Source organism: Callithrix jacchus, chromosome 18 (assembly GCF_049354715.1).
Source record: "Callithrix jacchus isolate 240 chromosome 18, calJac240_pri, whole genome shotgun sequence".
Classification (NCBI taxonomy): Eukaryota; Metazoa; Chordata; class Mammalia; order Primates; family Cebidae; genus Callithrix; species Callithrix jacchus.
In genome coordinates this window covers 23,518,157-23,535,788 of record NC_133519.1, presented here as the reverse complement: position 1 = coordinate 23,535,788, position 17,632 = coordinate 23,518,157, and the positions used below count along the sequence as shown (strand labels likewise).

General features: G+C 40.0%; 1 protein-coding gene across 6 annotated transcripts in view; it reads right to left on the bottom strand.

The window, feature by feature from the left end:
* The window catches only part of LOC100385418 (torsin-1A-interacting protein 2), a 45,926-nt gene that overhangs the window by 4,345 nt on the left and 23,949 nt on the right, over positions 1-17,632 (bottom strand). For 4 of the 6 annotated variants that reach the window (XM_078356203.1, XM_078356204.1, XM_078356205.1 and 1 more), the window contains 3 exons: positions 15,621-16,139; positions 12,352-12,453; positions 5,534-11,710 (listed from right to left, as the gene is read on the bottom strand). In XM_078356203.1, the coding sequence (XP_078212329.1) occupies positions 10,953-11,710; positions 12,352-12,453; positions 15,621-16,139 (1,379 nt within the window). In that variant the 3' untranslated portion in view covers positions 5,534-10,952. Of the gene's footprint in view, positions 1-5,533; positions 11,711-12,351; positions 12,454-15,620; positions 16,140-17,632 lie in introns of those variants that run through there. The other 2 variants (XM_035279241.3, XM_078356206.1) reach the window with 1 other exon arrangement.

Here is a 17,632-nt window from a genome sequence, read left to right as displayed (position 1 = left end):
GTGGTCCCCGCTATTCCAGAGACTGAGAAGGGAGGATCGCTTGAGCCAGGGAGGTCGCAGACTACATCTCTTCATCTCTTCAAGACCTTTCTGCAAGGCAGCTGCTGCATCCCATTGGGACTAAAAGGGTCACCCCCTTAGACAAGAGACATGTTTGCATTTTCTTTCTACCTGGGTTTTGACCTGGGCTCTGTGCATGAAAACTTGTCAGGGGACAACCAGCCCAAATCACAGCCGGGAATATCATTATCTGCTGCAGTGAGTCGCAGATAATGACCCATAGGTGCTAGTGGATTAATTATTTCTAACGCAGCCCTGGTTTCTTCTCCTGTATCCTCTTCAAATCAGGCTGCTACCAAGTGTCAAAACATTGATCCACTTTGAGACTTTGGACAGCATGTTACTTACGGATACCTCACTGTCAGCGGACATCCTGCTAAACTCCACACTCTTAGTCATATTTCCCATAGATAGCAGGAAGGATCTTATTCAAAGGTTACAGACCTTGGGTTGAAGGAAACGTCCTCCCAAACCATAGGAGGGGTTTTCCTCCCTGTGTCATTAAGATATTAGATGTTCAACTCAGTTGTTGGCACATGTGGGTATTCAGTAAATATTTGTGAATTGAATGTGAAGCCTCATACCCAAGATTACAGAAAGCAAAAAGTCAGACAAAAGGATGACAGAATTAGGAATACGTGCAGAAGAACCAAGGACCACCAGTGGCTTTGGTATGAGGGTGTTTATATTCTTATTCGAGGAAAAAAAATTTTCACAGAGCTTCTATTATTCAATATCGTCTGTAAAATAATCCAGTAGAGAGGGCTTTCCTTTCACAGAAAACCGTGGCAGTTAGGAAGCAGCTCAGCCACTACTTCTCTTTACGAGGATCCTTAGCGAATCAAATCGTTCCAAAGGTGAATAAAGATTCCTTGTTTCCAGAAAATGGAAGGAAATCTCCCAGTGCTGGAGGGACTAGGGGGAGCAGAGATAATCTATTCTCATCTTTCATATCTGAGTATGAAAAAGAATTGGTGTTATTTATTTATTTATTTATTTTGAGACAGAGTTTCACTTTGTTACCCAGGCTGGAGTGCAATGGGGAAATCTCAGCTCACTGCAACCTCCGCCTCCCAGGTTCAGGCGATTCTCCTGCCTCAGCCTCTTGAATAGCTGGGATTACAGGCATGAGGCACCATGCCTGCTAATTTTGTATTTTTAGTAGAGATGGGGTTTCACCGTATTGGTCAGGCTGGCCTTGAAACTCCTGACTTCAGATGATCGGCCCAACTCGGCCTCCCAAAGTGCTAGGATTACAGGTGTGAGCCATCATGCCCAGCCAGAATTGGTGTTTTAAATAAACAGAACTTCACCAGATGTGGGTTTTTTAATTTGAGACATAACACTTTCTAGCTGCTTCTAGCCATAGGAAAATCATAAAAACAAGGCTACCCAGAACTAAACAGAGTTTTCTTGCTTCTTGGATATGCAGACTTAATATTATAAAGATGCCAGTTTCCTACCAGATCATTAGAAAAATTGATGTAATTCTATGAAAAATATTAATTTTTTTAGACAAGGTGATTTTAAGATTCATTTGAAAGAATAAGTAATAATGCTAGAAAAATTGAAAAACAAATGAGCCACCACCAGATATTAAAGCCACAATAATTAAAACTGTGTGGTACTTTTGCCTAACAGCCAGGTCAATAGATCAGCATAGAAAACTCAGAAATATGCACAAATACATATGAGAATCCAGTATGTGATAAAGTGGCATTTCAAATCAGCGAGGAAAAGATGGATTCTTCATAAACAATGTTTGAACAGTTATAGTAATTCAAATGAAGTATGTCATTGACTTATTAAATTTGAATATTCACTTTCAAATAAATGCAGTCTTTAACTTGAAGTGGAAAACACCTTGTATGCATTAGATTTGAAAATCTACCATTCAACTTCATGAACAGTTATTGCAAGAATAAAATGCTGCAATAATTTACTATTGTGAAAATTAACTGTATGTACAAAAATTATTGTAAACCTGAAAACAGTCAATACAAACATTGAGATATCTTTAGGAAAATATTCGATTCTTTTTCACACAAATGCTATGTATTAAAATGTAAATAATGCAAAACAGACAAAAAAACTAGACATAATTATCATCTTCATGTGATTAGGGTACTTTTAGTATTATAGTCTTTAAAAACCGTATTTAATTTTCTTTAGGCTATGATTCTTAAAAAAAAAAAAAAAAAAGTCCTATAAGGAATTCTTCACATTTTGTAAAGGTAAATTACAAACGTCAGCTTTGGCCAGGTGCAGAGCCTCAGGCCTATAATCTCAACACTTTGGGAGGTCGAGGTGGGAGGATCATTTGAAGCCAGCATTTCAAGACCAGCCTGGGCAACAAAGTGAGAGCCTGTCTCTACAAAGAAAAGGCCAAGCACAGTGGCTCATGCCTATAACCCCAGCCATTTGGAAGGCCAAGGTGGGTGGATCACGAGGTCAGGAGATCGAGACTATCCTGGCTAACATGGTGAAACCCGGTCTTTACTAAAAATACAAAAAATTAGCCAGGTGCGTTAGTGGGCACCTGTAGTCCCAGCTACTTGGGAGGCTGAGGCAGAAGATCACTTGAACCCAGGAGGCAGAGGTTGCAGTGAGCCAAGATCATGCCACTGTACTCCAGCCTGGGCAACAGAACAAATAATCATAATCATAATCATAATAATAGGCTCAGGGCCGTGCTCCTGTAGTTCCAGCTACTCGGGAGGATGAGGCAGGAGAGTCACTTGAGCCCAGGAATTTGAGTCTAGCCTGAACAACATAGAAAGAGCTCGTCTCTCAAAAAAAAAAAAAAAAAAAAAACCTGAAAAAAAATTGTAGCATACTTTATATAAGACATAAACAAGATGTTTTTTTAAAGGCTGCGTGAGATAAACTAATTGATGAATATTTGCAGATAACAATACCAATATTGTAGGCTTCCAACAAGTAATTTGTTTACATAATCTGGTGAGCCTCGTGTGGAGAGCTCTTAGCTCCAAGCCGCAGCAGCTTGTCTGGGAAATATATTTGCAAATGCAGGGTCTAGCAGGCCTACAGCTTTAGCCCTCCTCACCACTGGGAGATTTTATTCTGTTTCTGACCCTCGAAGATGCATCTTGTTTTTGAGCCTGGCTCTGTCTTCTAAAATTTTCCTCGAAATATTTTACCCATTATTGTTACGTGTTTGGCGTTATAGGGGCATGCCAAACTCCAGGTGAGAGCTTCAAATGGCATCTCAGGCAATAAGATAATAAGAGATGTTACTGAATTAATGGTTTATCTTGACTGTTGATTTGTATACTTAAGAATTAGTGATCCTAGAAAGTGTCAGATACAGGTCAAAAAGACAAAGTGTCTTTTTGGTTTATTTTTTCTCCCAAGACAGAGCCTTGCTCTGTCACCCAGGCTGGAGTGCAGTGGCATGATGTCTGCTCACTGCAACCTCCACCTCCCAGGTTGAAGCAATTCTCCTGCCTCAGCCTCCCGAGTAGCTGGGATTACAGGCACCAACCACCATGCCCAGCTAATTTTTGTATTTTTAGTAGAGGCGGTGTTTCACCATGTTGGCCAGGCTGCTCTTGAACTTCTGATCTCGTAATCCACCTGCCTTGGCCTCCCAAAGTGCTGGGATTACAAGTGTGAGCCACCACGCCTGGCCTTTTTTCTTTTTTTTTTTTGAGACGGGGTCTCAGTCACCCAGGCTGAAGTGCAGTGGTGCAATCATGGCTCACTGCAGCCTCTACCTCCCCAGGGTCAGGTGATCCTCCCCCCTCAGCCTCCTGAGTAGCTGGGACTTACAAGCATGTGCCACCACATCCAGCCAATTTTTGCATTTTTTATAGAGACAGAGTTTTACTATGTTGGCCAGGCTGGTGTTGAACTCCTAGGCTCAAAAGAGCCATAAACCTCAGCCTCCCAAAGTGCTGGGATGACTGGCGTGAGCCACCACACCTGGCTAGTGTTTCATTTTTATTGTGTGTATGGGGGCCTTCTGTGAGCTCTAAAGTCATATACCATATGGGCAGATTCCACAGTAACCAGTGCCCTGAACATATACATAATAGGATCTGCCAACTCATTTCCTTTTCTTAAAGTAGGTAATACCTTGGCCCAATATTTTCTCAGTTTAGCTTGATGAAGCTGCTTCTGCACCAAACATTCTATGACTCGAATTGCAACTTCAGACTGGAAATCATTTTGATTGGATCCTGTTTAAAATTACAATTCCTACAGCAACTAAATAATTCATAGCCACTCACTCCCTTATTAATCAGTATTGAGGCCTGTCTTAGTGTACAGTAGAACACTAGTATGTAATATACTCTAGTGATGAGTTTATGCATTAAGAAAATCTCATTGCTGCTAATCTACTGTTGATGTTTGTGGAATGAGTATTAGGAAATTCTGCGTACTTTGCCTTCAGGTTCATCCTGTCCCTTGACTTTAGCTCCTTTCACTGAAAGCTCATATGTTAAGATATGCTGACTCCCTAAGTTCCTATTTTTCGAAACTGCAAAAACAAGTCTTTCAGATTTTCGAAATTTGATTCAGATTTGTTAGAAAACTATTTTATAAAATGTGTTAAGACCTTTGGTTTTAGTTCGGTATGAAGAGGGGGGCGGGATGCTGGGAGAAGGTGGGTGAGGGGCTGAGATGAGTATTCAGGTGCTTCTGCTCTGTAATTCTGGTTTGGCAACGTTTTGAGGCAGAAATTCTGCACACACTCCCACCCCCCCCACTCCCAACACACAAGATGAGGGATGTCCACACTTAAAAAACACATTCACAGGCTGGGCATGGTGGCTCCAGCCTGTAAACCTGAGCTCTGGGGTTTAAGACCAGCCTGGGCAACATGGTGAAACCCTGTCTCTACTAAAAATACAAAAATTTAGTCCGGCATGGTGGCATGCGCCTATAGTCCCAGCTACTTGGGAGGCTGAGACAGGGAAATTGCTTGAGCCTGGGAGGAGGAGGTTGCAGTGAGGAGAGATCGCACCATTGCACTCCAGCCTAGTGACAGAGTGAGACCTTGTCTCAGCACCTCTCTCTCTCTCTCTCTCTCCACCCCCTCTCCCTCTCTCCCCCCCACCCCCTCTCTCCCTCTCTCCCTCTCTCCCTCTCTCCCTCTCCCCCTCTCCCCCTCTCCCCCTCTCCCACTAGCATACCATGGGGTAGCAGCAATTCCCAGGGATTTGCTTACAATCCCAACGTTTCTCCCATACTCAGGAAAGCCTCCTTAAATAGAAATAGCACTGGAAGAATGCTACCTGAGAGCTATAGCAGATTCTAGGCAGAGTCTGCCCTATACTACTTCACTGATGGCTGCAAATGCCACCTGGCAACCCTCACAGGCTTTTCTATCTCCTCAGCCTACTGCCAAATGAGGGCAGTTTCTTTTCCCACCATTTATCACACATGGCCATTTCTATAAACTTGCTATTTTGGGATGTTTAATCAAGAATCAGTCAGCTGAAAAAAATTAAGGAGATTTATTCTTTATTCTGAGTAATGACCAGACAACTAATCTGAATAAGGCACATTCATCAGAATCCATAAGAAACAAATGCAAAAGCATTCCCCGTTACACAGAAAGGGAGTGCAGAGAAGTGGGACATTAATATTGGCAAAGCCCACATATTTTTTGTTAAGTACAAATAAGCAAAATGCAATTGGGTTTGAAAGTCAACGTGCTGTATCTTTTATGACAGGAAAGGCAAATAGGTTTAAATGTCCTGTGCTCTCTGATGAACCAGAAGCAACTGCCTGGAGCTTTGTGTTGATGTGACCTTAGGTTTGGTAGGAGCACAGGGAGTAGGGCTGTGACTGCTGGGGGGCCTGGTTAACTCTGCCCCATGCAGTGTGACCCAGCCTGTTGCTTCCCAAGTCCAAAATGTTCTTTTTGGTTCACATAACTCCTCTTAGCCAAAGGCAGATTTAGTTTATAAGCCTCAAAGAGGGAAAGTGGGAGACTATTTCCCAAAATAAGAACAAATTTATGGGCTTTTCAAGACATCAAAGCAAGCGGACACAGATAATGCAGATAATACTGGAAGGAAAGGCACTGAAGACTAACTTATTTGCCTCTTTGCAGATTAGGTTGTGTTCTCAGGCCATTTGGATTGGTCCGTAGAGATACAGAAGTTATAGTACAGTTTATTAGCTAGAAATGAATTTCAACAGCCCCAACTGGGTCTGAATGAGGCAAATTTAGGCCCAAATCATTAGGTATTTCACAACTTAGCACCCAAAATTTAACATAAATTTACAAAAATAAGGCTTAAGTCATCTGGAGAAACTGTTTACAGATATCTGAACTTTATTTAGCTCTCTCTAGAATTAACATCTTTGCAAATATATTATTCAACCAAGCATTCGCCATAAAGATAAGCATCAGCCTTCCCATTGGACAAGTGATAGTGTTCAATGAAAAACAAAAAACTCCCATGACGTCTCAACAAATAAATTTTAAAATGAAATGTGCTCAGATGGATAAACAAGATATCAAAATGGAGACTGACACTGAACTACATATTCAACCTGAAACACACATTCAAACAATGCTTCTGTCAAATGACATATTATTGGCTTTACAAAGATATACTGGTTTAGTTTACAATTATGTTTTATTTTCAAATGATAAAGGAAAGGCTTCATGTTGCTATTTGAAAGTACTTCTCAACCAGCCAGGCATGGTGGCGTGTGCCTGTGGTTCCTGAAGTAGGATCATCCCCTTCAGGTTCCAGGCTACAGTGAGCCATGACTGTGCCACTGCACTATAGCCTTGGTGGCAGAGCAAGACCGTGTCTTTAAAACAAAATGAAAGTACTTCTCTGCAAGTAAAATTTATGAATATAATCTTTATTCCCATTAAATAAATGATAGCCCTAATCAGCTAGTATTTATTATTTTCTATTTAACATTCATTTTTGAAGAGCCAGAGACCTGCCTATGTGGCATAAAGTTTGGACGGATATATGTGAATGCAGTGCTGGTGAAGATCATCTGATTCTTATAACTTTCACATGCCCTATTTGTTATATTTTAACATCACTGCTCATTGTGCTTCCTGTCTTGAATAGATAAAACTATAAGTTGACCAATTAAAAGTTGTTTAGGCTGGACACGGTGGCTCATGCCTGTAATCCCAACACTTTGGGAGTCCGAGTGGGGGGTGGATCACTTTGAAGTCAGGAGTTTGAGACCAGCCTGGTCAACATGGGGAAACCCCGACTCTGCCAAAAATACAAAAATTAGTTGGGTGTGGTGGCGGGCGCCTATAATTCAGCTACTTGGGAAGCTGAGGCAGGAGAACTGCTTGAACCCAGGAGGCAGCAGTTGCAGCAGTGAGCCGAGATCGCACCACTGCACTCCAGCCTGGGTGACAAGAGCAAAACTCAATCTCAAAAAAAAAAAAAAAACTGTTGAAAAACCATCTCAGCAGCTAGCACTATTCAGTCGAGTCATCATCTGGGAGAATGGTGGGTCACTAACCATCATAAACTTGGAGGCCTCCAAATGAAGTGTACTGAAATTGCTTTATTGATGGCTTTTAAAAATAGAAATATTTAAAATAGAAATATGAAACAAATTAGCATCACTATTTTAGTGATTAGAACCCCATGGAACTTTTCGGCCAAACCCTGGAAACTAACCAAAAAACTGAAAATTTACCCTAAGGGAAGAAAAACCTTAAGTCCAAAGACAATTTCTGATTCTACCATTAGGTTCTACAATTCTAATTACTGAAGAAGTAATTTATATTAATATACAGTGTAATGAACGTTATTCTGGAACAGTAATTAAATGGCAATGTTTAGGTATCATGTACGATATTGTATGCCCACAAATCATTTTTCTAAGTCAAATAAGCAAATTATGACAATAATAAAAGATGAATTACTAGACACAAACGAAAATCTGAAACCTTAAAAAAAGTAAAAAATAGAAACAAATAGAAATTAACCTGAGAACACATTAGAGAATAAATTTGAATTATCTGTCCATTTATAAAATATAGTATGCTTTAAAAATAGTCATTTTAGTCATGAGAAGACCCAGTGCTAATATACTGCTTCTTTTAAAAATGATTTTTGAGGCCGGATGCAGTGGCTCATGCCTATAATCCCAGCACTTTGGGAGACCAAGGTGGGTGGATCAGTTGGGGCCAGAAGTTTGAGACAAGACTGGACAACATAGCGAAACCTCATATCTACTAAAAATATAAATATTAGCCAGACATGGTGATGCGCGCCTTAATCTCAGCTACTCGGGAGGCTGAGGCACAAGAATCGCTTGAACTCAGTAGGCATGGGCTGCAGTGAGCTGAGATTGCGCCACTGCATTCCAGCCTGGGTGATGGAACAAGACCTTCTCTCACCAAAAAAAAAAAAAAAGTTGGAGGCTGGGTGCTTTGAGCCACATCTATAATCCAAGCACTTTGGGAGGCCGAAGTAGGAGGATCACTTGAGGCCAGGAGTTCAAGACCAGTCTGGGCAACACAGTGAGACCCTGTCTCTATACAAAATAAAGTGGTGTGGTAGTGGGCACTTGTAGTCCCAGCTACTCAGGAGGCTAAGGTGGAGGACTGCTTGAGCCCAGGAGTTTAAAGCTACAGTGAGCTATCATCATGCCACTGTACTCCATCCTAAGAGTCAAAAATAGTGGACAGAAAACTGACAACGGTCTCAATTGGTTGCACTATACATGGAAGGAAAGTGTTTCTAAAAAGGCTAAATAAGTAAAAAAAAAAAAAAAAAAAAAAATTGTGACTTAGAAATTTATTTTTCTAAATTATTTTGAAAGGAAATAATGGAAAACCATATCCAACTGAATGAAGAAACAAGAATATGCATCATACTGGTTCCTTTACAGATCTGAGGTAGCACAGGTCAGCAGGCCAATATAACAGTTCTACAAGGCAACACTGGTTTTGTGGATGTAATGCTAGCATCTAAGATCTAGAAAGACAAAAAAAAATTTGGTATGCAAATTTTCCTTCAATTTCCTCTGCTTTCATATTGGATTGACATTGATTTACATTCACCATCCTTTCACTTTTTGTTCAGGTCTTTCCCAAATCTCTTGGAAGATCCCTTCAAAGTCCCAAATGCAAATTCTTCCTTCAGGTATGCCCCTACACTCAACTGAGCAATTACTCAAGTATAATTTTTTTTAGGTATCAGTAAAGATCCCTCTATCCTCTTAGTGTTTCCTAAAATCTTCCCATACTTGAATCATAATTTCTTAGATATATACATATGATCTCATACAACAGAGAGGCCAAAACCCAGTTCAAACATTCCAGGATTATAACAGTCCATATAATAGAACAGACCCTTTGTTAGGTCAAGATCATTTTACTAGAGTTCCACTTTTAGAGCTCAAATGCTAATCAACATCTACTGTCTCCATACACACTGTTTTCCATCTTTCTTACAATCACAGAACACAGTCCAACAATCAGTACCAACTATCAAAACCTCTGAGAATTACCTACCATTTCTGCTTCCTCTCTTTAAGTATACCATCTCTTGCATTTCTCTAATTTTTAACCTAATAATACTTCTATAACTAGTTGGTCAAGAAAGAGCTACATTATATAATGTTCCATCACTGCATAGAAAGAAACTGTTTGGTAAAGTTATGCCAAGTGTTCATATAAAATTTACTATTAAGTTGGTTCAAAAATAAATTTAAAAAATAAAAATGGTTATTAAAAATCTGTTCTGCTGAAAGAGCCTACAAACTCTCACCCTAGAGAAGTATAAAATTCCATGCAGAGGAGACAGAAATGACAATGAACAGAAATGAACAAAAGCATCAGAAACATGCTAGTAAATGCTAGCTTATACATTCTGCTGTTCATGTATAGATCTTTACCATTCATAAATAATGTAGCTATACAATAAACCTGTATTTCCGCTTCCTACTCATAAGATTTAATACACTCATTTTTTTTACATATTTCCTATCGTCTGAGATGTTTTCTCACTTAATCAATGGTTTTCGAACTTCATTATCAGTGAAACTGTTGCAATGAAATCTCACAGAGAACCCCCGACATATGAAACAGTTAAAAGCAGAACTGCTCTGATATAAAGGGGAAGGGTGCCAGTAGACACAGTTTGAAAATCACTGCTGTAAATTTTTCAAGAAAAGCTGAAGTAAAGATATAGCCATTTGGAAGTTCTTCATTTCCAAGAATTATAAACCCCAATTTCCCCATTGGTTCTCATTTTTAAGAAAGTTCTTTGAGTACAGCTGCTTATACCTCAGCTCAGTGGAATAAAAGCACAGTGTCTTACATGTAGTATTTAAGTACGTACTTAATGGTTTGAATTCTTATTTCCTTTTTTTATACTACTCAAAACTGTAAAATTAATATAAGATGTAACCCCATAACTTTAGATTATTAAAGTGATGTTTGAAAATATTCAACATGTGATAGAAAAATTTTCTAAAAATTATCTTGCTTCATAATTATAATAGCTTTAGTCCAAGTCTAAACACTGTCCAAAAGGCTCTTCAGATTCTCACTCAAAAAAACAATCAAAAAAATCACTCTGTAGTTACTCTAAGAAGTAAGAGTATCTCCTGTGCAATGGTGCTATATTTTAGAATTTTTTTTAAATTCTCATATATATCATCCTATATTTCAAACCTGATTTAGTCCAAGAGGCAAAGAAAAGAAGTTAGGTTAATTTTTACCTTTGTCAAGGCTTAGATTAGAAAGATTTTATAAGGAGTAAAAAATAAAAACTTCTAAAATAAGCTCATTTGTGTTTTTCAGGCTATTTCCTCAATCTATTTTATCAACCTCCTTCCATATAAATGGAAGGCCTTTAAACAGACTTTTTCATAAACGTATATACCTTCTGTAAGCAACTCTGTGCTTAGCTTTAGAAAAGGCACCCCTGTTCTTCTATGCTCTTCACTGGCTGGACTGGCAGTACCAGGTGTGAAATTCGGCTCCACAGCCCACTCAGTTTGTCTGAGTCCATGTGGTTGAAGGAGCGGGGAGTGTCAGAGTTGGTAAACTTGGACCAGAGTAAATCTCTCACTTTTTCTTCAGTTTCCCTTGGGCCCACACTTGCTTCTAATGTTTCCTCCTCTAGCAGAACAGTGAGGACCAGGGCCACATCTTTAAAGGCAGCATTCTCATGATCACAATACTTGTAGAAGATCAAAGTGGAGCCCGCAGGAAAGGATTCGAAGTGGTGGACCACAGCAGCCTTCTGGCCATTCTCAAACCCAGAGCTTAGCTCCAAGTCAACCAACAGCTTGACCGTATCACTGTCCTGCCAGGTTCTTCCGGCCCCATCAATCTGAATGGGAGAGACTTTCTGGGAAGAGGTGTAAGCATCAGCAACATGGTGGCTCAGGCACTTCAGGGTCTCTCTTCCCTCCCGAGCTGCTGTAAATATGATGGTGGCTGGCTCAGTAGGGTTGGAAGCATTGAGGTGCTTCTGGAGAAACTTCCGTCCTCTCTGCCACAGGAAGGAACTCTGACCTGGAAATTTATCTTTCAATTGGCTAAACTGGGCCAAAAAGGCTTCCAAAGCTGGATTTTTGGGCACTTGCCGAGCTGGAGAGGAATAGTAGCTATTCACAGAAGTTAGCACAAGAGCCCCAAACAGGAGGCCAAGAAAGACAGCGCCTGTCAAAAGAATGAGAAAAGAACGGAAAATTATAGAGAACACAAGTCAGAAACAAAGCCTGTGGTCAACTGAAGTGAGGCAGAGATACCATCAGGTTTCACTAGGCAATACGTTTCTTTTGCATAAATTGTTTGAACTTTCACTCTACCAGAGGTACCTTTTCTCTAATCCCTTCTCAGATTTAATTATTTGAAGATATAATATCTTTGTTAAAAGATAAAAGCTTCATCAGTAAAAAATTTTTAAAAATAAAGGTAAAAGCTGAGTCTATGTATAACTAATGATGTAATTTAGACATGAGTGATCAAGGTTTTCTTCTACCTTCTCAAGGAACCTATACCTATAGCCAACCATTTTTTTTAGGAGTCATAACTTTAAAATGACTAGTTAGAAAGGCAGTTTTTGTTTCTTGTTTAGGAAAAACTTTTCCTACTGTGGGAATTTCCATTTTGTTAAGCATACCAAAATATCAGCCAGTACCCTTAAGGGAAAAATCCCTAAAACTCTATTGTTCTATTTTACTATGACTTACTACCAATCATTAAATAAGTATATATAAACACAATGTTAAAACTGTTTAAATCTGCTAGTTTTCTAAGCATTTTCTGAATGGGAATCAACACTGCAGGTTTGTTCTTACCATAATTCCAAATACTCTTTTCATTAGTCTTTCTCATGGTGTCCCGTGTATTCTCTTTAATTTCTTCCGATTTTTGTGTTTGTTGTGGATGACTTCCAGCCTCTGGAGAAGGGGGAGAGGAATCAATATTATTTTTAGGCAGTAAACTAATGACAGTATGTATACTTTTGTAACTCTCACCAAACAAAAGAATGATTTGACTAAAAAGATTTATATACCTTGGCCAGGCACGGTGGCTCACGCCTGTAATGCCAGCAGTTTGGGAGTCCGAGGTGGGTGGATCACTTGGGATCAGGAGTTTGAGACCAGCCTGGCCAACAAGGTAAAACCCTGTCTCTACCAAAAATACAAAAATTATCCGGGAATGGTGCCAGGCACCTGTAATCCCAGCTACTCAGGAGGCTGAGGCAGGAGAATCGCTTGAATCTGGGAGATGGAGGTTGCAGTGAGCAGAGATCACACCATTGCACTCCGGCCTGGGGGACAGAGCGAGACTCCATCTCAAAAAAGAAAAACCAAAAAAACAAAAACCCAAAGTGAACACTTTTCCTGTCTTTTCTTTAAGACTATTACTTTTATTCTAATTAGAAGAATAAAATGAAATGCTGTGAAATTCATTCAAGGATAATGCTATAGTCACAATTCCTCACTGCCTCTTACATCAAAGACAAAGAAAAAGACACTTAAATACTGTGGCCAAACTTACTTAAAACGTGATTCAACAAAATGTATAAAATTAAGAAGGGATTTAAGAAACATTGGCTGTACACAAGATTCAACATCACAGGGTAATTGTGCTCTAATTCCAGTATTCGAGTTTTACATGGTTCCTCAAGACCCCGAATGTAAAAATAACAGAGACACTAAATTCCGAGATAGGAGATATTACTGTACAGTTGCAAAACAGCTTACAAAGCAAATTTGAAACTCTTAGTGAAGGAGATATACAAAGCAAGGAATAGAAGGTGAAGAAAATTCATGAAATACGTAAAAACCCAGGCGTAGGGTAGGCAAACCAAGCCTAAAACATCTGGGTGAAAAGAAGGGCAACGCTTTACAGCACTCTAAGCTAAATCACACTAGAATTGAAATTTGTGCTTAACCCCGGCCAGGTACTTCTATTAGCACAGATGAGTAGGATCCTCTTCAATTATAAAGGATTGTTCATATCACCCCGAAAAGTAGGTTCTTAAAATATCATATCATGGAATTTAAGAACTGAAAGGATCTATAATGGATACCTACACCAGCCCCACTACTTAACCTACCTGGAGAAAAGGTCCAGGTTTTATATATATAAACTATTAAGTTGCTTTCCATCCATAAACTGCATTTCTTTTTTTAAAGACAGGGTCTCACTCTGTCAACAAGGCTGGAGTGCAGTGGCAAAGTTTTGGCTCACCACAGCTTTGACCTCCCAGGGTCAAGCAATCCTCCCACCTCAGCCTCCTGAGAACTACAAGTGTACACAGCTCCTTCTGTATTTTTTGTAAAGATGGGTTTTTGCCATGTTGCCCAGGCTGGTCTTGAACTCCTGGCCTCAAGTGATCCACCCATCTTGGCCTCCCAAAGTGCTGGGATCACAGGAGTGAGCCACTCTGTTTGGCCTAAACTGGATTTATTTTTTTTTTTAAGATGGAGTCTTGCTCTGTTGTCAGTCTGGAGTGAAGTGGCACGATCTTGGCTCACCGCAGCCTCCACCCCCAGATTCAAGCGTTTCTCCTGCCTCAGCCTTTCGAGTAGCTGGGACTACAGGCGTGTACTACCACGCCCAGTTAATTTTTATATTTTTAGTAGAGATGGGGTTTCACCATGTTGGCCAGGATGGTCTCAATCTCTTGACCTTGTGATCTACCCACCTCAGCCTCCCAAAGTGCTGGGATTACAGGTGTGAGCCACCACACCTGGCCTAAACTGGATATTTTAAACAATATTTTTTCACCAGGCGCAGTGGCTCATGACTGTAATCTCGACACTTTAAGAGGCTGAGGCTGGCAGATCACGAGGTCATAAGTTCAAGACCAGCCTGACCAACATGATGAAACCCCGCCTCTACTAAAAATATACAAAAATATTAACTGGGCGTGGTGGCACACGCCTATAATCCCAGCTACTCAGGAGGCTCAGGCAGGAGAATCACTTGAACTTAGGAAGCAGAGGTTGCAGTGAGCAGAGATCATGCCACTGTACTCCAGCCTGGGCAACAGAGTGAGACTCCAGCTAAAAAAAACAAAAAACAAAACATTATTTTTTCTACTTACAGTGAACCTGCCTAACAGTGAATTCTTTTTTAAAGAGATGGGGTCTCACTACATGGCCCAGGCACTTTAGCTAGAACGCAGAGGTCATTCACAAGGGTGGTCATTGCACACGGCAGGCTCGAACTCCTGGGCTCAAGCAGTCCTCCCACCTCAACATCCCAAGTGACTGGGACTAGAGGCATATGCAATTGCACCTGGCGCATACACAACTGCACTGGCAAATGGGCATTTCAGACTGAGCTCTTCCAAGTGCTTATAAAATACAAATCCACATAGACAATCACAGAAGGTGAGAGCTTCTCGTCTAACTTCTTTGTTTTACAAATGGGAAATTGAAGCACCAGGAAGTGAAGACACTTTCCAAAGGTCACCCAAGTTAGCAAGTGATAGGGCCACAACTAGAATTTACACCTCTTGAGTTCCATTTAAGGATTTAGCACACTGCAATGCTTACCTTCATAAGGGAAGACATGCTTGTTCCTCTTAGCATATAGGCAGACAAAATCAGGTATAGAGAAACTAACTGACTTAAAGTCCTATAAAACTGAATCGTGACTGAGTTAAGGATACTGTCCAATTAATGCTCATTTTCAAATATACCCATCTCTTGATTGATGTAACATTTAGTTCCCCAAAAAGTAAGATTTCAAAAATTGTACGTCAAAATATTCTCATAAGAAATAAAAAGCCAAAAGCAAATTTTTTAAAAGTCATGTCCCTTTTTGTCATATCACATTAACAGTTAAAAAAAACCTTGCTTAGAAATGCAGTTTATGTGTAGGAAGCAACTTAATATAATGGAATAAGCTAGCCATTAGCTTAGATGAGAAACCTCATTCCAAAATCCACTCAGTCGTATGGTTTTGTGCAAGCGTGGGCAGGGCTCCAAGGCCTGAATCCTACGAAAGATAGACAAAAGTTCTCTGGAAAGAAGGCCTCTGACTTCTGATGTGTTCTCAGTCAACAGAGCCATACAAAATAGGAGAGTAGTTCAGAGGGTTCTCTTACCCGGGACCAGCAGTCGCCGCCTCAGTGTATCCTCGCCCTCTTGCCCTGCACTGGAATGACCAGGACCCTCGGCCTCCTGGGAGCCTGCAGCAGGAGGTTCCTGAGGTGCTCCCATTCCGTCAATCACTTCCGTGGGGAGGGCTGCCGAGCTGCTCCCTAAGTGTTCGTCTGCTCGTCCTAACTTGTCACTTGGAGAATGGCTGGGATCTGGATCCAGGGGTTCTTCACTCAGACTTTCTGAAGGGAGGTGATGCCCTTTTTCACCCTCCAGAAAACTCTGGTTGTTCTCATGCTCTATTTGATCCTTTGGATGTTTCCCCACATTTGCTTCATCTGGACTTTCTGATTTATCACCTGTAACTACATTTTCTGGACCTATTGTCTCTACCTCTTGGTGGCCTTTGCTAAGACCAGCGGCAGAGTGTAGGGTCTGAGCTTCTTCAGCAGTACTTGTTATGATTGTGGTCTCTTGTGCCTGAGAATTTATTGATGGATCATTTTCCAAATCCTTTTGAGAGTCTATTGAGATAAAAATTTATAATTCTTATTGGAAAAAATTCCCCATAAATTTATATTTTAACAGTGTCTCTGTTTAATAATAATATTTATATAGATTTTCATGGTTTACAAGACACTCTTCCTAAACATTATTTCTGTTGGCTCCCACTAAAGGTGATTTAAACAACAACAAAAACTTAACATGTCAATAAATCTAAAATAACACTAATACAAAACAATTTGTATGACCAACAGATTGTCAGAACCAACTTTTGGTTATATTAAACATATCTTCTTCCCTAATGAAAGGCAGTGCTCATCAATGGTAGCTGAAACCTTATGCAAAGGCTGATGGGAACTTTTATAGTGGATGAGCCAGACTGACAACTGCTGAACCCAGTGACCAATCATCATGAAAACAGGGAAACCCAAGCAGACATCATTTACCTCCTAATATAACGCAGGAGGAAGTACTCTAGACCACCTAGAAGTATTCTTGCCAAACAAGTGAACTGAAATCTGATCAAGCTTCTAGACCTACCAGTTTCCAAGAAATATAGGGATAGAGGAATATATTAAATTATGCCTCAAGAATATAATCAGCAAAATGCAGGATGGGAGAAATTCCAAAAGACGTTTCTTTAATAACAGTAAGAAATTAAAATAAATGGCAAGAAAAGGGGAAAAAAGGAGTCTCTTAACTTACTGATCAAGAAACTTAAGAGACCATCAACCAAATACAATATGTGAACCACAATGTCTAGATCCAGTTTCGAATAAGCCAATCATTAAAGAAATATTTATGACACAATCGGCAATATCTAAATGCCAGATATTTGATGACACCAAGGAATTATAATTCATCATTTTAGGTGTGATAAAGGTATTGTAATTACATTTTTTACGAAGAATCATCATCGGCCGGATGCAGTGGCTCACACCCATAATAACAGCACTTTACGAGGCTGAGGTGGGCAGATCATGAGGTCAGGAGTTCGAGACCAGCCTGGCCAATGTGGTAAAACCCTGTCTCTACTAATAATACAAAAATTAGACGGGAGTGGTGGCGCATGCCTGTAGTCCCAGCTACTCAGGAGGCTGAGGGCTTAAACCTGGGAGGCAGAGGTTGTAGTGAGCTGAGATTCCACCATTGCACTCCAGCCTGGATGACAGAAAGAAAAAAAACGAAGAAAATCCCTTCTAAAAATAGCACATCACGGGATGTATATAACTCTAAAGATTTGTTTACCATCATTTTTTAAAGAAGCATTGTATTTTTCCATTGCTATAAGTCCCTACTATTGGAGTCTCTAAAACATTTATCTTCCTTATAATTAGGGTCTCACATTACGGTGAAGTTCAGTAAATCTGAAAGAATAAGTATAATCAAAGCAAATGAATCCATTGAATTAGCTTTTTTACTTTAAAACTTCAGATTTCAGTCATCAGAGATTTTCTCTCTCTGTAGATCCTGGTTTCCTACAGCAGCACCCTCAGGGCTGGACAAATCAGTC